At 35.4% G+C, this 26,726-nt stretch overlaps 1 protein-coding gene across 2 annotated transcripts in view; it reads left to right on the forward strand.

Annotated features, from left to right (window-relative positions):
* Positions 1-26,726, forward strand: part of LOC132703000 (homeotic protein empty spiracles-like) — a 95,090-nt gene that overhangs the window by 38,850 nt on the left and 29,514 nt on the right. For both annotated transcript variants that reach the window (XM_060671988.1, XM_060671987.1), the window contains exon 2: positions 9,757-9,929. In XM_060671988.1, coding sequence (XP_060527971.1) covers positions 9,757-9,929 — 173 coding nt within the window. The remainder of the gene's footprint in view (positions 1-9,756; positions 9,930-26,726) is intronic.

Genomic DNA, 26,726 nt, shown 5'->3' on the forward strand with positions numbered 1-26,726 from the left:
AAAACCATTTCGGAAACGAAAATTTTACTTGGACTTAACACTTTGCTGACTTATCATCCTATATATATATGCTTAGCCAATTAACTAATAATGTTTGAAACTGCATTTTATTTAAAATTTTATACTTTTTGATACAATTTAAAACCCACCTTACTTTTTGACACACCTCGTAAGTATTTCCAAATTATAGCCTCGCGAATTAGAAAAGAAAACCAGATGAGATCGATAGGCAAGTTTTGGCAGCTATGGTCTGCTCATAGATATAAGAAAGTGACCAATTGCTTTTGAATGGGATTATCCAAGGGTGGTCATTAACATACAATGCAACAAGATTATTACCTAAAGTTTCGGAATTTAAATTCAGGTAAAATTGTGGTCCGTAATAAAAAATAATTTTATACCTACCCGTGTTTAATATATATACTACATAGTTTAAGTTTATTAGTAATCATTCTTATTTTGTGTGTGTGATGCTCCCCCCAAATGTAGAAAACACTATTCTATTGAAACTGAGGAAGTTATAAACAATGTTTAATTGACTCTCATTGAACGTGGTGCCAGCAAGCAAGCATCTTTAGAAGCAACGGCCACATTGACGAAAATTCCAACATCAACTGTATGGAAAATTGTGAATAATCCCATTTCAGCGAGGAAAAAAAGAAGCGATCCAGGCATTTTCTCGAGTGTAGATGAAAGTGATCAAGATATAAAATGGAGTAAAATTTACCAGTTATACGAGGAGCAAAGGGTACCTACATTAGATATCTTAATTAGGAGGCTTGAAAAAGATGAAAGCGGTGTTAAATGTGGCAGAACTACCTTATGGAAGTGTATTCTACACATGGGTCTTAGATTTTAAAAAATTGACAAAAGGCACGCTTTAATGGAATCTTTTTGAATTCGGAAATGGCGACAGGAATATCTAGAAAAAATGAGGATTTGCAGAGAACAACAAAGGCCAATTATTTACTTGGAGGAAACCTGGTTCGACACTTAAAAAACCCCAGAAAAGGGTTGGGTTGACTCAACTGATAAGTGTAAAACAAACGCGCCATCAAAAAGAGGTAAAAGAATAACTAACCAAACTAACCAAAGCAACATGTATAACAGGGACATTTATTTTCACACTGTACCAAAAAGCAATTAATTGAGGTTCTACAAAGCTTGAACCTACAAAAGGATTTAACATCCGTCCACAAAGTCGGGCAAATTCTGTTAAACATATTGAAAAAGCAGAACAATCGTATATCCATATTGCAAATAATATAAAACAAATAATAAGTAGAACAGGCGATGATAGCGATAGTGATACTGATATATTATGTGAATAATTTTAAGTAATTTAAGTAGGTAGCAAAAATAATTTGTAATTTTCTTTTAGATTTAAACATAAATAAATAAATATTGTTTAGTATTTTTCCTAACAAAACCCCAAATAATTAAATTCTAAGCAAAGTACGGACCTGTTCAGCAACATTTCATTTCTTTCCTTAATTCGTATCATTAAGTCACTTTCTTATATCTATGAACAGACTTTACCTGGATTTATATAGTTTTGCGCTAAAAATTGTCCAACCAAGTGGTGCCACAATAGATATTGGTGTTCAAGGTATGTATTTTTAATATTTAGAATTATTAATGTAATTAATATATATTCCTTTTTTTCTTTTGATTGGCCCACCATTGCCCCCTTTTTTTAAAACGTTAATACATGTAAACTCTCGATAAGTTATATACCTTGATGAAATGCTTGAAACTTCTACTTTAAAACCGAGTAAGATGCGATGTCGCCAAATGTCGCCGGATCTGTCAAAAACAGTTATATAAGTGATCAAGCTATAAAATGGAGTAAAATTTACCAGTTATACGAGGAACAAAGGGTACCTACATTAGATATCTTAATTAGGAGGCTTGAAAAAGATGAAAGCGGTGTTAAACGTGGCCGAACTACCTTAGGGAAGTGTATCCAACGCATGGGTTTTGGATTTTAAAAAATCCTCCTAATGGACAATGCAAGTTATCACAGTAGACAGTTGACTAAAACCCCTTCCTCATGTGACACAAAAGCAACAATCCAAAACTACATACATAATAACGACATTTATTTTCACGAAGATTATAGCAAAAAGCCATTAATTGAGGTTCTACAAAGCTTGAACCTACAAAAGGCAAAGGTCTGTGATAATTATGCAAAAAATTTAGGGCATACAGTTTCAAGGCTTCTACCTTACCGCTGTATATTTAATCCCATTGAACATGTTTGGCACCACGTGAAATCTGGCATTCGTCGTAACAATGTTTTTACCCGTGTTAACTCCAATGTCCTCATGTGGCAAATAATATAGAACAAATAATAATTGGAACAGACGATGATAGCAATAGTGATACTGATATATTATGTGAATAATTTTAAGTAATTTGAGTAGGTAATAACCATAATTTGTAATTTTATTTTAGATTTAAACATAAATACATACATCAATAAATAAATATTGTTTAGTATCTTTCCTAACAAAACCCCAAATAATTAAATTCTAAGCAAAGTACGGACCTGTTCGGCCATATTTCATTCTTACCGCTTGCCCGGTTCTTTCCTTAATTCGTATCAGTTAGTCACTTTATTATATCTATGAACAGACTATACCTCTCCATTATTAAACTTAAATTCGCACAACAACATTATTTATCGTTTTATGGTCATTTTTTATTTTTGATAAAGACACGGTGTTGCCGAAACAATTGTCATGTCATAATATATAATGTCGTGAAAATCTGAACGTTTAGTTCTTATTTTTTGGATAAATGGATTTTCATCAAGTAAAAGCCACCTCAGTTCAATGAGCGATCCACTTTCAAAAATAACGGCGTGTCTATTTAAAAAAAAAAACGTACGTTTTAAATTGGGATCCTAACAGTTGAATTTACTATTTTCTCATAACAACATAAGGAACTTTACTGGATCGTTGACACGTCCTGTACGCGTGTATACCTACCTACGCCTCCCGAGCGCAAGTTGCAATTTTTAAGGAGTACTAAACTTCAATTTGCAGTTAATAAAATAATAATAAGGCACCGACGGGTCCGAGCTTAACTCGCCAAGTCCGTTTCGCGCATAATGAACACTTATCCCCTCCCCTCTACTGTTCTTAGCAACGATTGCACGCTGAGGTCGAACGATGACTAGAAGTTGCGGTTATGGCCTGGCCTTAATGGCGCTCTCGCACGCAATCCGTTCTTAATTGACTTGTGAAATTGCCAACACACAAACACGGCGTTGTTAGTCTCCGCGCGCGGCCGAATAAACAGGACCGTAACGCGCGCGATAGGTTTTGATATACAGGGCGTTTTTCTTGTTCTTATTATTAGTTAAATGTCTTTTTTTTTAAACTTATTCGTGCTTTTTTTTTTTAATGATTATTGTACAATTCTTGTAGGCATAGCAATATTGCGGTGCGTTGCTTAACAACAACAGATACTACAAAATGTATAGTCTGTTCATAGATATAAGAAAGTGACTAACTGATACGAATTAAGCAAAGACCCGGGCAAGCTGTAGGAATGAAATATGACCGAACAGGTCCGTACTTTGGTTAGATTTTAATTCTTTGGGGTTTTGTTAGGAAAGATACTAAACAATATTTATTTATTGATGTATGTATTTATGTTTAAATCTAAAAGAAAATCACAAATTATTTTTATTACCTACTTAAAATACTTAAAATTATTCACATAATATATCAGTATCTCTGCCGCTATGATCGCCTGTTCTAATTATTATTTGTTCTATATTATTTGCAATATGGATATACGATTATTCTGCTTTTTCTATATGTTTAACAGAAGTTGCCCAACTTTGTGGAGGGATGTTAAAAACTTCGGTTTCCATAAGTTTGGGGACATTGGAGTTAACACGGGGAAAAACATTGTTACGACGAATGGCAGATTTCAGTTGGCATGTTTGGCGCCAATGGGATTAATTTAACAGCGGTAAGGTGGAAGCCTTAAAACTCTATGCCCTAGATTTTTTGCATAATTATAACAGACGTATTCCTTCTGTAGGTTCAAGCTTTGTAGAACCTCAGTTAATAGCTTTTTGGTGTAATCTTCGTGAAAATAAATGTCGTTATTATACGTGTAGTTTTGGATTGTTGCTTTTGTGTCACATGAGGAAGGGGTTTTAGTCAACTGTCTACTGTGATAATTTGCATTGTCCATTTCAATGACGCTGTTAGGAGGAATGTTTGGAACTAGTTTGTTTTTAAACCAATTTTCAAATAAATCAGCGGTGGTGTCTTCATGGTAATCCAGAGAAGAATCTTTAATAAGTCCATTTGGAATCCAACCATCTTTGGAGCCAGCTTTTTGATGGCGCGTTTGTTTTGCACTTGTCAGTTGAGTCAACCCAACCCTTTTCCGGAGTTCATAAGTGTCGAACCAGGTTTCATCCATTACCAGCATCTCCTGAGATACACTAAACTGGCACATATTTTGCATAATTCGCACACGATTCAACACACGCTGTATTGCACACAAAATGAGAATGATTACTAATCAACTTAAACTAAGTAGTATACCAAACCAAAGAATATTAAACACAGGTAAGTATAACATTATTTTCTATTACGGACCACAATTTTACCTGAATTTAAATTCGGAAATTTTAGGTAATAATCTTGTTGGATTGTATGTTAATGACCACCCTTGGATAATCCCATTCAAAAGCAATTGGTCACTTTCTTATATCTATGAGCAGACCATAGCTGCCAAAACTTGCCTATCGATCTCATCTGCTTTTCTTTTCTAATTCGCGAGGCTATAATTTGGAAATACTTACGAGGTGTGTCAAAAAGTAAGGTGGGTTTTAAATTGTATCAAAAAGTATAAAATTTTAAATAAAATGCAGTTTCAAACATTTTTCTTATTATTATTAGTTAATTGGCTAAGCATATATATAGGACGATAAGTCAGCAAAGTGTTAAGTCCAAGTAAAATTTTCGTTTCCGAAATGGTTTTTGAGATATCGAAACCAAATTGGTTCTTGGAGATTGAGAACCCAATTGTATTCTATTTTTGAGTTTTCTAAGTAACAAACATATACTACAGGCTACCGTAATACCATTTTAAAATCTTCAGAGCTGAACTGTACCTGTTTATATATGGTTCGAGGGGGACGGAGCTATGAAGGGGCATGAACATGGTTTCGAATGACAGATGTCCGCAACTGAACTTATAACAAAAAAATAATACATTATCCAACTTTTAATATTCGCCTTAAATACAATAATTTTACGTAGAGAACGGTATAGAAAGATAACAGGATAAAAATTAACAGTTTTGTTATCGGTAGCTGTTTCGCAATTTCTGGCTCATCCTTCTGTGATGTCCACCACTGTATTCCATTTACTTTTTTTATTATTTCATCCGAAAACATATTGATATTTATTACTATTGACAAAAATCCAGTGTTTCCATATAAATTATTAATTGTTTCTAAAGCCAGATTCTTTTCTTCGGGTTTTAACTCAAATTTTTGTTTTTGAATGATATGGCGTGAGTGCCTGCTTATGTCGATCCTGATTTTTTTTTTTTTGATAAAGGTAAATTCTACAACATTCTCGAGCATATATTGTGAACATTTCCACTGATCTGCAGCATCTAAGATAGTAGCGTTTTTTCTCTATATCTTGTGCTGCATGTTTAAGCCCAATATTTGACACAACGCGATTGGGACGACTAAATCTCGCCCTAGCAGGATAATTATCTCGAATATACTTAACAAATTGCGAGTCTTCTTATAGTAAATTCAAAATATGTGCATAGCGGCCATTAGTTCTTTTCCTCCGAGAAGTTTTTCTCATGCTGCGTGATCTGTCTCAAGAAGCTACTTCAGTCAAATATTGTCAAGTATGAGGTTTTCCCGAAGTATCAATGGTTTCGCAAAGAAACGCTCATTCATCTTCAGTTGTTATTGTTGCACATATAACTGGCTCATTGTTGACGTTTGAGAAGAAAAAGTTTTGCCTTTTCCTCCTCAGATGTCATCTAAAAGGCGGCGTATAACCAGGTCTTAATAAGTGCTCGAATTAGCAGCAGGAATTGCCGTTGCCGTTTGTCGATCGAGCGTTCGCGAAGCGTCACTTTACCACGTCAGTTTCGTTTCTCACGGATCCGAGCCACTTCGGACATTTCCGCGATTTTACAGCACGGGAGCAATCGGATGTTTTCGGATGTTCGGTAAACTTTTTAAGTCATTCGTTTATTAAACACCCGCACCGCTGCGCTCCGTTACGCTGCGCTCCGTTACGCTGCGCTGTGCTCCGCCGTGCCAAATAAATTCCTGAGTCAAATGCCGTTTACCGCACTTCTTGCATAGACTATTGTGATTGCTACAAAAAAAAAACGGGAAAAATGTATATTCTTATGAAATTAAAAAAAGTCAATTAAAATAAAAAAAAATATATGATTTAAAAGAAATCTACGATTTTTCATTTTATTAAATAAAAATCAAAGTTTGCTCAAGATGTTTCGTTGAAAAGCACAGCGAGAAAGCTCGTCGTTGCACATCTGGTCCTGATTACGGCCCTGGCCACGGGATATTTATTATTCACGGACGGCGTTCCCAAGAATTTGACCGAAAATATTTTAAAGTCTTCAAATTGTACGCCTCTCCGAACACGAAAAACGTTAATAATCGACGCTAATAAACTAATAAGGTGATCTATTAAGCGTCCGGCCATTCGACCGAGGCCAATTTAATTTTTATGCGGGTATCGGGTATCCAAAATATTATTATACGCGTCGCCATGGGAATCGGACAGTGGTGGACCCAAAAAAACTGGCTACCAGTCCATATATATATATATATATATATATATATATATATATATATATATATATATATATATATATATATATATATATATATATATATATATATATATATATATATATATATATATATATATATATATATATATATATATATATATATATATATATATATATATATAGGGTTTTTCACTTAAAACTCCGCACGCCAATAAGTCCAAAACGAAAAGAAATATTTAATTTATGTAAAAAGTAGTCAAAGTGTGGGGTCAGGTAGATATTTTCTAAAGTTTAAAAAATTCGACGCCTGCAAAGAGCTGGGCGTCGCGACGCGTCGAAAAATTATTCGATTGCAGAGACTTTGGAAATACGCGCATACAAAAGTACATATTATTTAAAAACTTTTTTGTTATTTACTCAAACTTATTTACTTTACCCGTTTCTAAGTTATACCGATTTAAAGTAAACATTTCTTGATTAATAAAAAATGTGATTAACGCTTATTTTTACAAGTATGCCATGAATGTTAGTTACTATGGCAACCATTGTTATCGCAGTTGTTTTAAGTGCAATTACAAACAATAGATTTCAACTATTTTAGTATGATTTTATTTATTATTTTTTATCGATTTAGTTCTGATAACATGATTAATAAATGAAAAAACAATAAAATACCTACAAGTTAATAACCAAAATTATTATTGCAATTAACTACATAAGACATTTCAAAAATTTTGTTCAAAATTATGTCCATCTGCTCGAACACAACTATCAAAAACTTTTAACAGATGAGCTTGGGTCACTTGTAGGAGAGTCCTTCTTGTGATAGCGGCACACGCTGCACTAATTTTGTTAATGAGATCGGCCATATCTTCGATAGGTTCTTCATAGATAACGTTTTTTAGGTAGCCCCAAAGAAAATAATCTGGTGGTGTAATGTCCGGGGACCTCGCCGGCCACCTTACCGGTCCGTTAGTACCAAACCATCTATTGGGATATTCTCGGTTCAAATACCTCGTTACTATTTGGGCGTTATGTGCAGGCGCTCCATCCTGCTGTAGCCACATATTCATTCTAGTGTCAAGAGGCACTTCTTCTAATAGTTCCGGAAGTGTAGTTTGAAGAAATCTTAAATAGCGATCTGCATTTAAAGTTCCTTCGTAAAAGTAAGGTCCAATAAGGAATCCATTTAATATGCCGCACCAAACATTGATACTAAAAATTCGTTGGTTACCTCTTTCTGTAATCCAACGAGGACGGTTTTCGGACCAAAAACGACAGTTGTGTCTATTAACGATTCCATTATTTTGAAATCGACTTTCGTCGCTCCATAAAATTTTCGAGAGAAAATTTGCATCTTGGCTATACAAATCGGACAATGTCGTTAAGAAATACATTCTTCTAGCATAATCGCCTGGTTCTAGTTTATGAACTAGTTTACTTTTGTACGGGTGAAAAGAGTTTCTATGTAGAATTCTCCACGAAGAACTTATGGTAACACAGGTATTTTGTTTTATCTCTGATAGGGATATCTTGGGGTTATTATCGACCTGCTGAATTACAGCAGCAGTATTTTCATCATTTGTAGCCGTCCTGTTTCTATCTCTTTTAGGTTTTATGAAGCTGCCATATTCTCTTAAGTTTTTACATAAACTTGAAAAGGTTTTTGCATCGGGGACTATTCTATGCGGATAACGCCGTGCGTAAACTCTTTTTGCTTCTCTACAATTGCGTCTGCATTCTCCAAACACCAGTACCATGTCTACTTTTTCCTCATTGCTAAATTGCACCATTTTCACATAATATTTCTTAGTTTTTTTTAAACCGAACAAATTTGGATATTTCTTGTGACAAAATGTGACAATTTTTTGATACAGCAATAACAACTTACGTTTGTAATTGCACTTAAAACAACTGCGATAACAATGGTTGCCATAGTAACTAACATTCATGGCATACTTGTAAAAATAAGCGTTAATCACATTTTTTATTAATCAAGAAATGTTTACTTTAAATCGGTATAACTTAGAAACGGGTAAAGTAAATAAGTTTGAGTAAATAACAAAAAAGTTTTTAAATAATATGTACTTTTGTATGCGCGTATTTCCAAAGTCTCTGCAATCGAATAATTTTTCGACGCGTCGCGACGCCCAGCTCTTTGCCGGCGTCGAATTTTTTAAACTTTAGGAAATATCTACTTGACCCCACACTTTGACTACTTTTTACATAAATTAAATATTTCTTTTCGTTTTGGACTTATTGGCGTGCGGAGTTTTAAGTGAAAAACCCTGTATATATATATATATATATATATATATATATATATATATATATATATATATATATATATATATATATATATATATATATATATATATATATATATATATATATATATATATCACGACTAGCTTTCTTTTTTCTCTCCCACTCATATTGGCCGCTACTAACACTGTTATACGTTCTTTAGAAAGTTTTCCACCAACACACAGTCTCGGTCAAGCTCTGATGAAGCCAACAGGATGATTGGCGAAACGTCAGCAATTTCGACTAAGCAAAAACCGACTCAGGAGGAATCCAGAAGTTTTGTGAAAATCATCTCCAGAATATTTTTTTCTCCTTTTTTAAAAATGGGTTTTATTAAAGCGCTTACCAGTTGTAAACATTAGGTTAATAATATGGCAGACTGGCTTTGTGACTGATGTGATTTCTTATCAATAGAGAAGATATAATGTTGTCAAACTCTTGTAATGATATTTGTTTTATTACGTTTTTCGAATTGTTTGGTTTGAAGGAAAATTTCCTTCACAAAATGATAAATTTACTACATTTATTTACCAAATAGATAATGAACTTTACCTACTCTATGGCTGACTCACCATGTATAGTATCAACGCCGTTGGTCAACCGACATCGTTTTGTTTCCAGGTCCCGACATACCCGGGTTTCTCCTCCAGCCGTTCCGCAAGCCAAAGAGGATAAGGACGGCTTTCAGCCCTTCGCAGTTGTTGAAGCTGGAACACGCCTTCGAGAAGAACCACTACGTGGTGGGTGCCGAACGAAAACAACTGGCGCAGTCTCTGTCGCTTACCGAAACCCAGGTAATTATCCACGCTCCCGGACGAAAAGTTGAACGGAACACCTTGTATAATATTTTTTATATATACGTTATGTTTATCGGCCAGAAAGCATTGGCGAACAGCTAACGAAATAGGACGAAATTTTTCAAAGAAATTCCAATTGCAAAGCCTAATCCAAAAAGCAGATTAAGGAAACGCTATGGTGGTCAATTATCAATAGAAAATCAGACCTAACATTGGGTTATTGTGTTTACAAAAAACCTAGCACACCTCTCTTGTTGAAACTATCTCAGCCCGAGTCACTCACAAAATATCTTCCAATAGCAATGAAGCCGAACGCAATCCCACACTTGCCACTGCTGTCCTTACATTCCAAACAGTACTGACCACATATGAAAAGTTCTAAAGAAATATAACGTCAAAACCAGATTTACCACTTGTCGATAAATCTCTCAACATCTTCGATTCGTCCATTTGAGATGCCAGCAGTTTAGATCCGAAGAAAAATATCAACTATCAATGATACTTTTGCTATTTGGCCTCATGGTGGAGATTTTCTTGGCCTTAAACTCGGTACACCCTAACATACGTTTTATCATTGAACTAGTAACTACCAATAATCTTAGATTCATCAGTTATCAACTCCCTGACCACATATCAAAAGAAAAATTATAAATAGTAATAAGGGATAATATAAAACATAAAATTCATTCACCTGTTTTGCCAGTTATTGTGAAGAAACTCCTCCAAGGAGTATATTGTTTTACTCCATATAATTTTGTTTTAGTGAGTGTTTGCAGTTTACTAGGTGCGGACTTTACCAGCTGTTAAAAAGTGCTGTAAATTTTTAAATCACAGTAAATTTCTTTGGATCCCGGAAGAGGTCTCTACACGAAAAGGTATTTACTGTTCTGATGATAAGATGATGCATAAGATAGTGTGGAGGATAAAAGGATAGCCACCCTATTTAAAAATTTTCTCTTTTTCGGCATGAAAGAGTATGTATTAATTTTGTTAGCAACTGGTTTGATGATGTGAAGATAGGTTAAAATCCAAGTTTATGCCGAAGAATTTTACTCCGCTAAATAGGACCACTGTCTGAGGTTATAAAAATATCCCTGTGTGAGGAACTAACTTTGTTTTATTCAAAGCTAATATTTAATAATAATATTTAATAATAATAATAATAATAATAATAATAATATATCAAAGATAATATTTTGCAAAAATGCCCGTATTTTTTTTATTAAATGTTTTCGAAATGCAGGATCTCAGTATTTATCGAAAAAATTGTTTTTTGTCTACTTTTATATTTTGGGATTTTTTGATAATGTAATAATTTTTTTTGATCGAGTATTTAAAATGAAACTTTTTTCAATATAGAATTTCAATTTCGATTGTTTTTAGGAAATCGAATTTTTAATTATTATTCAAGAATGTTGGGATGGTTTCCTATTTGTTCTTTGATTTTAGTAAATTTTTGAAAGCAAAAATTTTGAAACGTCCTGTATAATATTCGTCGTCACGCGAGTACTTATAACATATTATCATTATACAAACGTGAGATGTAAATTAAGTGAAATTGCGCGTATAGAATTCGATATTTAATTGCCCTCACCCAATCAAATTAATTAGTTTAATTCACATAAAAACACCAATAAAATACCACCCGTTGGCGGCTTTTCAAAGAGATACCTAACCATTTCGCGATTTGCAAATGAATGAAATAATAAGACCCATTTGTATAAGTATAGCTCAAGCAGCAGAAGAATTTAATTTTCGAAAATGTTTTTTTTTTATTTTAAAATTTCTTGATAATTTGTTAGGCGGTGATATTTTTATATATATTTTTTTTCTTTAGCGTATAAATTCTGAAAATTTACAACGACTTTAAACGCATTAAATTATCAATTCAATTCCAATTTGCCAGAAAAAAATGAATAATCTCACAGGCCAACAAAGATTTTGTAATTTGGTTAGTTTTGGTTAGTTTTGGTTAGTCAACACAAATTCGATGTTTGAAAATGGCAAAAAAGTCCGTATCTAAAAATCCAATATTTTTTGTGCTATAGTCGGTTCGATTTGCGATGGCATAGTCGGTCATAAAACCAAGAGAGGAGGTGCTTCACTATTTTATCTGCTTTTACCGGATAACTACAGTGGTGGTGGGAAATTCGAAACTCCATCTTCAATTATTATATATAATGCACGATATCATTCTATACTTAGTCAAAGTGTACCAATTGCGTTGACAAGGAAAGAACAAACGATCAATTGTCTGGGCAGTAAGCGCATTGATTACCCGGAAAATAATAATAAAAATATTTCTTTATTAGCTCGGGATGCTACATACAAAAACAATTGTTTACAAAGTTTTACAAAATGCATGAACAAAGCATGCCTACATTAGATATCTTAATTATTAGGCTTGAAAAAGATGAAATGTGGCAGAACTACCTTATGGAAGTGTATACAACATATGGATTTTAGATTTAAAAAAATTGACAAAAGGCAAGTTTTAATGGAATCTTAGAATTCGGAAATGGCCACTGGAATATCTAGAAAAAATTAGGATTTACAGAGAACCACAAAGGCCAATTATTTTCTTGGATGAAACCTGGTTCGACACTTATGATACCCCGCTCCGGGAATGAGGCAGGCGAGGCTTATGATGGATGGGCCCGCCCTTCCTCGGACCAGGGAGCTGCTTAGACCGACCAGAAGGGAGTGTAGAGCACTAACCGGGGCCTACACAGGACATTGCAGGCTTAGGAGGCATCTTTGCTTGCTAGGCATTGGAGACGACCCGGAGTGTAGGTGGTGCATGGAAGGGGAGGAGACCCCGTATCATCTGCTCACCGAGTGCCCTGCCTTGACATGGGTAAGATTGGGAGTCTTCGGAACGGCCCTGATCCATCCGGTCTCAGTGCACGGTATTGGGCTAAAGGAGTTGCTGACCTTCTATAGGAGGGGCGGCATTGTGGACCCCCTCTAGAGCGGCCTGGGGGCACAACGGGCCCATCTGGTGGCCTAAGTGCTTGGACGCCCGCGAGGGCGCCCCCCTTTAATACCAATACCCCGGAAAACGGTTGGGTTGACTCAACTGAGAAGTGCAAAACAAACGCGCCATCAAAAAGAGGTAAAAGAATAACTATTTTGCATGCTGGTTCTAAATATGGTTGGATTCCAAATGGACTTTCTCTGTCTGCGAAAAATATGAAAGATTCTTCTCTGGATTACCATGAAGACGCCACCACTGATTTATTTGAAAGTTGGTTTGAAAACAAACTAGTTCCAAACATTCCTCCTAATAGCGTCATTGTAATGGACAATGCAAGTTATCACAGTAGACAGTTGACTAAAACCCCTTCCTCGTGTGACACGCAAGCAACAATCCAAAACTACATGTATAATAACGACATTTATTTTCACGAAGATTATACCAAAAAGCAATTAATTGAGGTTCTACAAAGCATGAGCCTACAAAAGGAATACGTGTATGATAATTATGCAAACAATCTAGGGCATACAGTTTTAAGGCTTCCACCTTACCACTGTATATTTAATCCCATTGAACATGTTTGGTAAAAACTGAAATCGGCCATTCGTCGCAACAATGTTTTTCTCCGTGTTAACTCCAATGTTCTCAAACTTATATAAACCGAAGTTTTTAACATCTCTCCACAAAATTGGGCAAATTCTGTTAAACATATAGAAAAGGCAGAACAGTCGTATATCCATATTGCAAATAATATAGAACAAATATTAATTAGAACAGGCGATGATAGCGATAGTGATACTGATATATTATGTGAATAATTTTAAGTAATTTGAGTAGGTAATAAAAAATAATTCGTAATTTTATTTTAGATTTAAACATAAATACATAAATATTGTTTAGTATCTTTCCTAACAAAACTCCAAATAATTAAATTCTAAGCAAAGTACGGACCTGTTCGGTCATATTTCATTCTTGCCCGGGTCTTTCCTTAATTCGTATCAGTTAGTCATTTCTTATATCTATGAATAGACTTTACTTAATTTTATTTTCGTGTACATCTCATTATTTATTTCAATTTTTGTGTTTTCTATATTAACAGTACTCAATTTTTCCGCGAATAATTCGATTTTGCTATCGTTCAGTTCCTTGCGGCACTCCATACATTTTATCGACAGTATCAGACGCACTATTTTTAAATATAACTTTTTGGGTTCTGTTATACAAATAAGATCTGAACCAATTTAAAACTGAACCTCGTATGCCTAGTATGATAAATTGTGTCCTTACCATGGTATATTTAATGCCACAGAAGTGACGGGGCATCAGTGCAAAGTATTTTTCAATAGACATATTAAACGTAAGGTATGGCACGATGATACTGCAGTAGTATCTGTTTGGAAGGAAGCCTCTAGGTAAAATTGGATCAGTTGTATAACACACACAGAAATATAATAAAAAAATGCTGAGAAAACACTTGATATAACGGTACCACCACCAACGTATACCAAGGATTATTTTCTGGTAGTCGCAGTTTCAATATAGGCCCTGATGATGAAGACATTCAATCGTAAATTCGAACTAAATACGGTTTACTTGAATATTTGCTCGTGGCAAATTATATTTTATTTATTTTTTAATTTTTCCATTGGTTCTTTTTTTTAAATATTTTTATTGCATTGTTATAATTTCTTCCCACTTAATACCCTCTCATTTCTTGGTACGCCGTAAAACCATCAAAAATGTACTCTACAGCTCTGCCAACTAACAACAACTAACCAAAACTGAAAGGTTTCACTCGAAAACGTTGGTATTTCCTATTATTTTTTTTACTCTCCTCTTTTCACATCGAATTATCTCCATTATTTTGATTGCCGCGCCATTTTAATAGGATAATTGCCCGGCCAATAAGTCTCCTCCCTCTCGACGTACGTCGTCGTCCCCCCACCCTTCTCGTAGACCGATCATCGCCGAACAATAAAAATCCCCCCACCCCCTGCACCCTGGATCACTCGCTATTCATTTGTTTGTGATGATAATTGAATACGTGTGGCGGGACTATTTTCCGCTTATATTTTAATGAAACGTAAACAGTTCACGTGCGTATAGCGCCGCTACCCCCCGTAACCCCCCCCCCCCCCTTCGTGGATTATATTTGAGCTTTTAATCGTTTTCGTGCCTCTGACCGAAAATATAAAATCCGCTCCGATTTTAGTATTTGGATTCGGATGTGGACGTCCCTCTCATTTGGACGCAATTCCGTTATCCTTTTTTCAATTACGTCGGTCGCAACGCGACGTCACACTTTTGTGTGCTTCCAGTCGGTTTCTATATTTCTTTCGATGTTTTTTATTTTTTTTTACTTTTTATTCAACATATTACAGGATGTCCCTTTAAAAAAAATTGATAGTCTTTTGTTTTATACGCCACTTGCAAAAAAAACTACTAATCCTACTTTTTGTTTTTTTATTTTATTTTAGAACTGCGTTAATGACTTGATATATAAATAGTGAATAGAATTGGTCATTGGATGGAGCCCAATGAATATTATTTTTACAGTCTACTAATTAAAATTTGAAAAATATTTTTTAGTTATGTGCCTGTTTGAAAATCTAGTTTCATAAAAGGTGCCAAAGATATTTTAATTTTTTTTTTCTTGCTTGTTGTTGGGGCAACACATATTGCTAGAAAAAAAAATACTTTAAAATTTTAAATATATAATCTTATATAAATTATTATAAATTAAAATTTTCGACTAGGCTGTGTTATACATGGGTATTGGTATTGGTATTGGTATTAAAGGGGGGCGCCCTCGCGGGCGTCCAAGCACTTAGGCCACCAGATGGGCCCGTTGTGCCCCCAGGCCGCTCTAGAGGGCGTCCAGAATGCCGCCCCTCCTGTAGAAGGTCAGCAACTCCTTTAGCCCAATACCGTGCACTGAGTCCGGATCGATCAGGGCCGTTCCGAAGACTCCCAATCTTGCCCATGTCAAGGCATTGCACTCGGTGAGCAGATGATACGGGGTCTCCTCCCCTTCCATGCACCACCTACACTCCGGGTCGTCTCCAATGCCTAGTTATACATGGGTAAACCGAACCGTTGCTTTCTGTTGTGTTATCAAAACACCCGGTAGGAAAATTTATTATTACTATGTTTTGCACTGTCTCCTTTTAGCATCGGATCTAATGGTTCTCTATTGAAGGCCAGAATTATCAGCAAAGAATCAAAAATTTCCGGAAAATGTAATGGAACTGTTAGTTTGTTTTTATGTTTTTTTTTTGTATACTTTTTTTGTTACTATTTATACGCAGTTACTGACCCGAAAGAGAAAGGAATTATTTATATAATTATGTGGGGCCCTATGTCAGATTTTAAAATTATAATTTTTATAATCAACTTTATTTCAGATTATGCCATAAATGCATTACCTAAAAATAATATCCCAAACACAAATGAAATCGGCGTCACAAAATTTCAATTACATCGTATTAATTTAACAATTATTTAAATATTACAGAAAAAATCTTCTATAGAGTCAGATTCTAACTCTATCAATATCTTTTTATTGTGTATTTAAAGATTTTTAGATTTGCAATTTTTTTTACCGCATTTGGTAATTTAGTATACAATCTCAGGCACATGTAATAAACGGTGAATAGGGTAATTAACATTTAAAGTTCTTCATAAATATATAAAGCATATACCGTAAAAACACCTTCAGCCTCGAACACCCCTCTACAGCTCTCTCTAAGTTAGTTATACAAAAGTTATTTTTTCCCCCCAGAAGCGCCGCCCCTGTCCCCGAACAATTGCTCCGGGCACTCGGAAGAAAACGATTATACTCCGGGTCGGACGATCCCGGAGCGGGGCTGAAACGAAACGCTTAAATTTACAAACCATTAAACCGTTGACAAACGATTCGAGCCCCCGTAACACAATGGCGGATGACGTTTCGCTATATTCGAGTCTCCCGGCCCCCAGGCCGCCGTTTATTTGGATTTTTCAACGGCGAGATAGTCACGAAAAATCAAATTCGTCAAGGAGAACTACAACCAACAACGAAAACAAAAATGTAGAAATAAACTGTTTTGTTGGAGTCCTATTATTTGGTAAAGCCAGAAACGAAGATACGTTTGGATCACTTTTTTAGAAAAACCAAAATGGACAGTATTATTCAGCAGTAAATGACTTATATAATAATAACTCGCTCACCAGTTTTATCCAGTTACATACGAATATGATAAAAACACATATAAATAAATCCAAATTGGAACACAATATTTATTTAGAAAGTCAAGTACAACAAATAATCCAAAAAAAAAACGAACTTTTGGGAAAATTTCATGACAATGTATACAGTAATGATTATCAACAAAAAAATAACACAAAACGGAGTAAACGCTAAAGCACTTACAGTAAATACAATAAATAAGAAAAATAGAACAAACAAAATAATAAAAATAAAATCTGAAGAGCACGCGACAACTAAAAACGATTTTCAAATTGCAGAAACTTTTAACAACTGTTTCTCACAAGTGTGGGAAAAACCTGCGAAAAATATTGGGTTGTTCGGAAAGTCATTTCGTTTTTTTTGGGGAACATGAAAGACAGTTTTCGTATAATGAATAAATATTTTATTAAATTATATATTGGCCATTCTGGTCCAACACCTTTTGCCATCTTTCTGGCAGTAACATAATTCCCCTCTCATAAAAGTTTTGGTCCTTGCTGGCAAAAAACTGGTTCAGGTGGTTTTTGACATCTTCATTTGAGGTAAAGGTTTTGCCATCCAAAAAATTTTGCGGGGACCGGAACAAATAGTAGTCGGAAGGCGCCAGATCTGGAGAATATGGTGGATGTTGCGGTACGTCCCATTGAAGCTGTAAAAGTTTTTGGCGAGTGACCAAACTTGTGTGAGGTCTCGCATTATCCTGGTGGAACACTACACCCTTCCTGTTGATTAATTCGGGCCTCTTCTCTTTAAGTGAATCATTCAATTTGTCCAGTTCATGACAATAGACTTCTGAATTAATCGTTGTATTGTCCGGCAAAAGCTCAAAAAAAACGATTCCTTCGACATCCCACCAAACGGAGAGCATCACCTTTTTTTGCTGAATGTTGGCTTTTGACACGCTTTGAGCCGGTTCATCTTTTCTGCTCCATGACCTCTTGCGTTTAACATTGTTGTATACAACCCATTTTTCGTCCCCAGTAATAATCCGCTTCAAAAATGAATCATTGTCTTGACGTTTGAGGAGCGAATCACACTCGTCAACGCGACGACACAAATTTCGCTCCGTAAGGACATGGGGCACCCACACATCGAGCTTCGAGGTTAAGCCCATGCTTTTCAAATGGCCATAAACAGTCGAATTCGACAAATTTAATCTCTCACCGATCTCTCGTGTGGTTATTCGCCGATTTGCATCAACTAATGCCTTTATCGCATCTTTGTCAGCTTCGACCGGCCTTCCAGACCGTGGTGCATCTTCGACATCAAAATTGCCGGATCGAAATTTTGCAAACCAGTTCTGGCACTGGCGTACTGTTAACACGCCTTCTCCATACACATCCGTCAATTTTTTTCTCGCTTGGACAGCATTTTTACCTTTTCTGAAGTAAAAAAGTAAAATATGACGAAAATGCTGCTTATTGCTCTCCATATTTAAAAGGGCACCGACCAAAAACTACTGCGTAGAATTAATAGAACTTTTTCACACACAAGCCTTGCAATATCAGCTCTCAAGACATATAATGGTTATGCGGCTTAAGTGTGAAGTTGGTTTCGAAAAAACGCAATTAAATTCCCTGACGGGAAAAAACGAAATGACTTTCCGAACAACCTTATATTTGAAATCTGTTCTCAACAATTTAAAATCTCTATCGTAAAACCGCTATCTAAAAAAGTTTTCTGCTTTTTGTGGCTGTATGTAAAATATCAAAATTGTCGTCAAAAATGTGTTTTTCTGTGCTTAAGTGTGTAGCATAATTAGAATCTAGACTAGTGTTCTACTGTAGCTCTTTTCAGAGTCGCAACATTAATCTTTATATCAATATCCTGTGGAATAGAGTCTCTATAGTTTCCAAAAGAGACAAAAACAGACTTGTCTGTGGTCTGTGTTGAGTACCACTTTATTTATATCCAGAGTTGATGACATGGCTTTTGAAAGTTCGGGCCATGACAAATCATTTATATATAAGACGAACAATTTTAGTCCAAGTATTGAGCCCTGAGGCACTCCAACATTTGTTTTAACCTTCTTTTTGTTATCTTTTTGTGTGTATTTTTAATTTACATTTTTCCATTTGCAAAGCCACAGAACCACGATTTTCTTCATAAATGTCGGTATTGTACGAACTTGTAACTACATCTATTTACACACTATTTATCGACTTGTATTATGATGAAACTTAAGAATATACAAGGCCCTTGAAGAAGAAGAAGAAAACGTTGCCTAACAATCTTTTAATCTTTCTTTTGCGTGGCAAGCTGCTTTTTGGTTAGCCTCTGAACTGCTTTACTCTGATACTGTAGTGCCTGCTTGCATTTTCTAACTTCGTCAATTTTGTTATTTTTAATTTGCTTTTTTTTTTTAATGTTATGAAATGCGAAGCTTGTGAAACTTGCTGTTGCTAGGCGAGTCGTCGATAATATCTATATTTAAAAGACCTTCTCCATCCAGATTTGCTGTTAAATCCGGCAACACTGGACGGGCCGTTTTAATAAAAATTCTTTTAAAATCTTCGATAATTATGGAACAACATCTAGCTGCCAATGTCTTCGCTCGTCGTTTTCGACCTGTTATCAGATTTAGGATTTCGATAGCGATCAGGGAGACATTTCGACGTTGACGCATCGTCGGCCATTTTCGACAGCATTTGATGTTAAAAACGGCGTTTTATGGCCGAATAGAAAAAAAATAATTAATTGATTTCGACATCTCGTTGACCGTAGATCGACAGTGACCAATCTAATGGAGTTTACACAATGCGGATCTGAATTTACAGAGCGTTATGTTTCATATAGTGGTATACTTAGACCAGAATTATAGTGCTTTTACAACCGACACCCTGCCCAGCAGACCCTTACCTATAACCATTCCAGGACCGTCCTAGGAATTTATCTATGTAGACTAAAAAGTGGGAGCGATTCTTAAAACTTTTACATAGGTTCTCCTATCTAAGTATTTTTTTAAAATTGTTCGTGTTCTGTATAAGGTTTCGGATAAATAGAGTTTACTGTTGTCTGGATTTGTTTTTTATTTATAATTTTATCTATAATTCTTTATTGGTATTAAGTTATTTGTTGTAATTTTCTGTTGAGAGTGGCGTATTAAGAAGTCTGTGTATAAAAGAGTGAAATGCAGCCATTTTGTGTGTGAAGGTTTATGGTAAATGGAAAAATCTAATTTATTTTGCGTTTTCGTAGTAGTTAAGTCTAATCCTGTTCAATCTCGATAGTGAATTTTATACGATCATGTAATGAGTTAATGTAATCTAAAAAAGAATTCAATTGTCTGTCCGTTCCAACAAAGCAAGCAAGGACATCATCCACCATAGAAAACTTTTACTTAAAAGATGTTCTAGTATGATATTTTCAAAATTGTCCATAAAAATCTCGGCTAACAAAGGATTAAGTGGGTTTCCCATAATCAAACCTTCTTTAGAGATATAAATCTGTCCATTAAATTCAAAATAATTTTGGTCTAAAGATACTATTAAGCAATCTAATAAATCTTGTTTCACCAATGGGTTAACCTGTTTCCGAGTGAGGGTGAAATCTGCTTGTCATTCATAATTGTTCAAAAATAATCGTCTTTGTCACTAAATAGTATACTTCCTTGATTGTGTTTGATATAACTCGGTGGGATCGTGTTTGATACATCGTAAAAGTTCTGGTTCAAGAAAATTGTTGGTTTTTGAATATATCAATAGCTATGACTCTCTTCCCTTTATCTGCACGTGTAAAAATATTATGTTATTTTCAGAAGCTTTGCTTTTGATAGTTTTTACTAGTGACATTTGAGAAATTTCTTGGTGTAAATTAATTTGTTTTCTTCGTGCTTGTCTAATCGCACTCAAAACTCAATACTGGGGACATTATTATTCAACATTTCAACAACTCTACACATAGAAACTTATTCTTTGTGTGCACGCCAAGATTTGGATTTTTTTCTCAGCCACGTGCTCTTTTTTATTAGAGGTAATGCTATATGAGGTTAGGTTTTCCTGTTCCTGTTAGTTACGTAGACTTAAAAAAAATAAAAATAAATAAAAAAATAATATATAAAAAGCAATTAAGATAAAAAAAAAGAGGACTGTACGCTAAGGAAATTACAATCTTTAATCAAATACGTGAAAATGAAAACAAAATATACTAATGTTCCCTAATATTAATTAATGCATTTTTTAATATTTTTAGATCACTTTTTTTCATAACATTTTATAAAATTTAAAAAGTGTTATCATAAATTTCGTTTAATATCACCATGTTAGTAAAGCATCCAAAAATCACCGAAACTGCTTTACAAAAATTAAATTAGAACAAAAAATGTTCAGATTTTGACAGTTTTTAATGCTTTATGACAGCTGTTTTGGCAACACCCTGCCTTCATCAAATATATGACTATATTCTGACACATATATAAAAACTGGTGGTAATAGATTTTTTACTTACAGGTATAGGGTTCTAAATTTAAATTTAACAACGCAAATTCGTATATCTCATTTTGTTAATCTCCATAGCTTCCAACAAATTTATTTTTTTTGCTTTTTGAATGATTATGTAAAATATCCAAATTACCGTCAAAGTTGTGCGTTTCCGAATTTAAATGAATGGCATCGTTAGAATCCGAACTTGTATTCTTATACGCCCTTTTATGTTCGTTAAAGCGTTCATTAAATGTTTGGGACAAGATCCACATTTCAACTTGTAGACTCCGGATTTTTGAGTTTTTCGTAATTTAGTTTTACGTGTTTTCAATTTCAGTTGTTTCGAAATTTTCTTGTTCTCCTATGTATTTTATTATTTTGTAATTTTTTTTTCGGTGTTTAATATGGGATAGATAAGTTCAGAGTTATTTTAAACTCCTTTTTAGTTATAACCTTATCTATCGTAGAGGGGTCATGACTATTGCTAGTTGTTTTATAATATTTAATTATTTTTCAAAATTTTCTGTAGTCTGTTGATAAAAGCATAAAAGGCAGACACTGTGTGTGTAAGGGAACTAACTAAAACTAACCAAAAACGACTTTACAGTGGTAGCTACCAACGGCAATCAATGACCCACTTGCAGCTGTCTAATTTTCCATAATAATTTTTGGGGTGTGCAGACTAAAACAAAGGCTTGCACGTTAAGATCTCCCGACTTATGAGCAACTAATCAAAACTACGAAAGAAATAATTCAAACTTTGGTGTCATTTTGTGGGGTACAGTTTATAATACAAACTATCATTCAGGAAGTTTGAACAAAATGGTTCACTTGTTTATTGCACCGATATTCCTACTGTATAAACTTGGTATGGTCTGTTCCTAGATATAAGAAAGTGACCAATTGCTTTTGAATGGGATTATTATTACCCAAAGTCCGTAATAGAAAATAATGTTATACCTACCTGTGTTTAATATTGTTTGGTTTGGAATACTACTTAGTTTAAGTTTATTAGTAATCATTCTTATTTCGTTTATAATACAGCGTGTATTGAATCGTGTGCGAATTATGCAAAATATGTGCGAGTCTAGTGTATCTCAGGAGATGCTCCCGCCAAAATGTAGAAAACACCATTCTATTGAGACTAAGAAAGTTATAAACATTGCGGCCCGTTGATAAGCTATTATCTTGATTGGGCCACACAGTTTACAGAAAACCAACCCATACGGACAGATACCTGAATGCTCTATCCAACCATCACCCAAGTCAAAAGTATGGGGTTATCAGAACCCTGACAGAACGAGCCCGAAGGATTTGCGAACCGGAGAACCTCCAGATGGAACTTGAACACCTGAAAACTGCGTTCGAGGCAAATGGCTACAGCAAGAGGGAGATCGAGAGATCAATGAACTCAAGATCATCAAGATCACGGGATATCGCCGTATATTTCGAGTGTCACCGACAGGATTGGCAGAGTATTGAAAAGACACGACATCAAAACAATCTTTAAGCCTACAAAGAAGATCCAGCAGACCATCAGGTCAGCGAAGGACAGGAGGGACTCACTTTCAGCTGCAGGAGTCTACCGCATTCCGTGTTCATGCGGAAAGGACTACATCGGGACTACCAAGAGATCAATGGGAACGAGACTTAAGGAGCATAAAGCAAGCTGCAGGCTATGACAGACAGAGAAGTCTGCAGTAGCTGAACACGCACTGGGCAGCGGGGAAAACAGGATACACTTTGAGAGCTGTAAGTTACTAGCATCGGTCAACGGCTGTCACAACAGACTAGTCAGGGAAGCCATTGAGATACAAAAACACCCACACAATTTCAACAGAAGGAGGAGACCCTTAGACTCAACCAAATGTGGAACCCGATCGTTAGGAACGCCCGAACAGTACCGATCGATATTCCGAGACCAACCGAAGCGGAACAAGCCCCGCCCACCACCAATCGGCATAAAGACAACCTGCGCAGGAGAAATCGTCAGTCTACGTCCAACATCGGAGATGGAAGGACCTCTGAAGAAGCTCGCCACTCGTGCTAGCGAAACGTTAGGAAGTAATTCCAACCGACGACGGCCTTTAAACCCGAATCAAGATAATAGCTTAATGTTTATTCGACTCTCATTGAACGTGGTGCCAGCAAGCAAGCATCTTTAGAAGAAACGGCCACATTGACGAAAATTCCAACATCAACTGTATGGAAAATTGTGAATGATCCCATTTCAGGGAAGAAAAAAAGAAGCGATGCTGACATTTTCTCGAGTGTAGATGAAAGTGATCAAGATATAATACGGCGTAAAATTTACCAGTTATACGAGGAGCAAAGCGTGCCTACATTAGATGTCTTAATTAGGAGGCTTGAAAAAGATGAAACCGGTGTTAAATGTGGCAGAAGTACCTTATGGAAGTGTATTCAACATATGGGTTTTAGATTTAAAAAAATTGTGAAAAGGCAAGTTTTAATGGAATATTTTAGAATTCGGAAATGGCGACTGGAATATCTAGAAAACATTAGGATTTACAGAAAACAACAAAGGCCAATTATTTACTTGGACGAAACCTGGTTCGACACATGATACCCCGGAAAAGGGTTGGGTTGACTCAACTGGTAAGTGTAAAATAGACGCGCCATGAAAAAGAGGTAAAAGAATAACTATTTTGCATGCTGGCTCTAAAGATGGTTGGATTCCAAATGGACTTTCTCTGTCTGCGAAAATTATTAAAGATTCTTCTCTGGATTACCATGAAGACACCACCGCTGATTAATTTGAAGGGTGGGGGCAAATTCTGTTAAACATATAGAAAAAGCAGAACAATCGTATATCGATATTGGAAATAATATAGAACAAATAATAATTAGAACAGGCGATGATAGCGATAATGATACTCATATATTATGTGAATAATTTTAAGTAATTTAAGTAGGTAATAAAAATAATTTGTAATTTTAATTTAGATTTAAAGATAAATAAATAAATATTGTTTAGTATCTTTCCCAACAAAACCCCAAATAATTAAATTTTAAGCAAAGTATAGACCTGTTCGGCCATATTTCATTCATACAGCTTGACAGGGTCTTTCCTTAATTGGTATCAGTTAGTCACAGCCTTAAAACTGTTCTTTTGCACCACGAAAATGTTCTTGCTTCTGAACCTGTTGCTCATTCCACGCAAATGAAAGAATACTACGAAAATCTGGAAGTATTACTTAAGAAAAGCAAATGCAAGGACTATGTCCATGATTTGTGGGCCTTCTGCTAGGTCAGCAGTCAGGATATGCGAAGTACCCCTGTTTTTTGGGTTGCCAAAAAGGGTTTATTTAAACACCTTTAATATTCTTCACGTTGGAATTTTTTAAAATTAATCTGCATCGAAAAAAAAAACATTTTTATTTTTTGTCTGTTCTCTGTTTTCTGGTTTCTGTTCTCTGTCGATGCTTCATAAAAACGCCAATAACTTCCGAACGATGTGAGCAAGGTGGCTGAAATTTAGCTCCACGGGACACATAAATGGCTGCGATCGGACCTTGGCGTCCATCTTTTTTTTGAAATTTTCCGCTGTTTTTCGTAGTACCCTAGCGGAACTTTATCATTAAGACTAAGATTTTGTTATTTAACGTTTCCACATATTGTACTGGGTGTTCGGTATATTCCGTGATATATTCAATACAATGTCGTCAGATTTGGCACATTTATACTGTTGAAGATGGGCGCAATCAAAAGCCGCGAAGTATTTTGTTTTTAATTTTTGAATTTTTACTTTTTCTTTAGAGATTTTTTTTTCTCGAAAATTAAGAGTTTAAGACGTATGTTCGCCGTTTATTTTTTGACATGAAAATATTAAAAAATAAGACGACCGCTGGCCGCGGTCCGGGTCAATCAAAGACCGACGTCCGGGCGTAATTAAAGCGACGCGATTATCGAAATCGATGTCGACGTAAAGTAAACGTTTAAAATGAAATTAAGCGAGAATAATAAGGCGACAGATGCAAAGAGGACCGGGTTGGGGAGGGCAGAGGGGGAGCGCCCGGAGAGCAATCGTCGTCTCCGCAAACGGGAAAGCCAAAGATGGCGTAAAAGGGCACCAATAAGAGATCGCTGCCGAGGGGGCGCCCCCCGCCCCACCGCCCCGGAAGACCGGGACCCTCGTTCCCGGTCCCGAAATCGCGTATAGGGATTACGTAATGATAAATCGCTAATCGTTCCATTGTGAATCTGATAGCGTGTCGAAGTGATCGCGCAACTTTATCGACTGGATTATTGTGCTGGGAACGATCGGTGGGGAGAGCAGGGGCTCACCCTCCCGGGGCTGTTATTTCGATGCCGGGGGCGATACAAGGAATGCCAGATAGATGGATAGATAGATAAAGTCTGTTCATAGATATAAGAAAGCGACTAACTGATACGAATTAAGGAAAGACCCGGGCAAGCTGTAAGAACGAAATATGGCCGAACAGGTCCGTACTTTGCTTAGAATTTAATTATTTGTGGTTTTGTTAGGAAAGATACTAAACAAAATTTATTTATTTATGTATGTATTTATGATTAAATCTAAAATAAAATTACAAATTATTGTTATTACCTACTCAAATTACTTAAAATTATTCACTATTGCTATCATCGTCTGTTCCAATTATTATTTGTTCTATATTATTTGCCATATGAGGATTGGAGTTAACACGGGGAAAAACATTGTTACAACATGTTCGATGGGATTAAATATACAGTGGTAAGGTGGAAGCCTTGAAACTGTATGCCCTAAATTTTTTGCATAATTATCACAGACCTTTGCCTTTTGTAGGTTCAAGCTTTGTAGAACCTCAATTAATGGCTTTTTGCTATAATCTACGTGAAAATAAATGTCGTTATTATGTATGTAGTTTTGGATTGTTGCTTTTGTGTCACATGAGGAAGGGGTTTTAGTCAACTGTCTACTGTGATAACTTGCATTGTCCATTAGGAGGATTTTTTAAAATCCAAAACCCATGCGTTGGATACACTTCCCTAAGGTAGTTCGGCCACGTTTAACACCGCTTTTATCTTTTTCAAGCCTCCTAATTAAGATATCTAATGTAGGTACCCTTTGTTCCTCGTATAACTGGTAAATTTTACTCCATTTTATATCTTGATCACTTATATAACTGTTTTTGACAGATCCGGCG

This window comes from Cylas formicarius, unplaced genomic scaffold, assembly GCF_029955315.1.
Source record: "Cylas formicarius isolate icCylForm1 unplaced genomic scaffold, icCylForm1.1 PGA_scaffold_6__28_contigs__length_40554024, whole genome shotgun sequence".
NCBI lineage: Eukaryota > Metazoa > Arthropoda > Insecta > Coleoptera > Brentidae > Cylas > Cylas formicarius.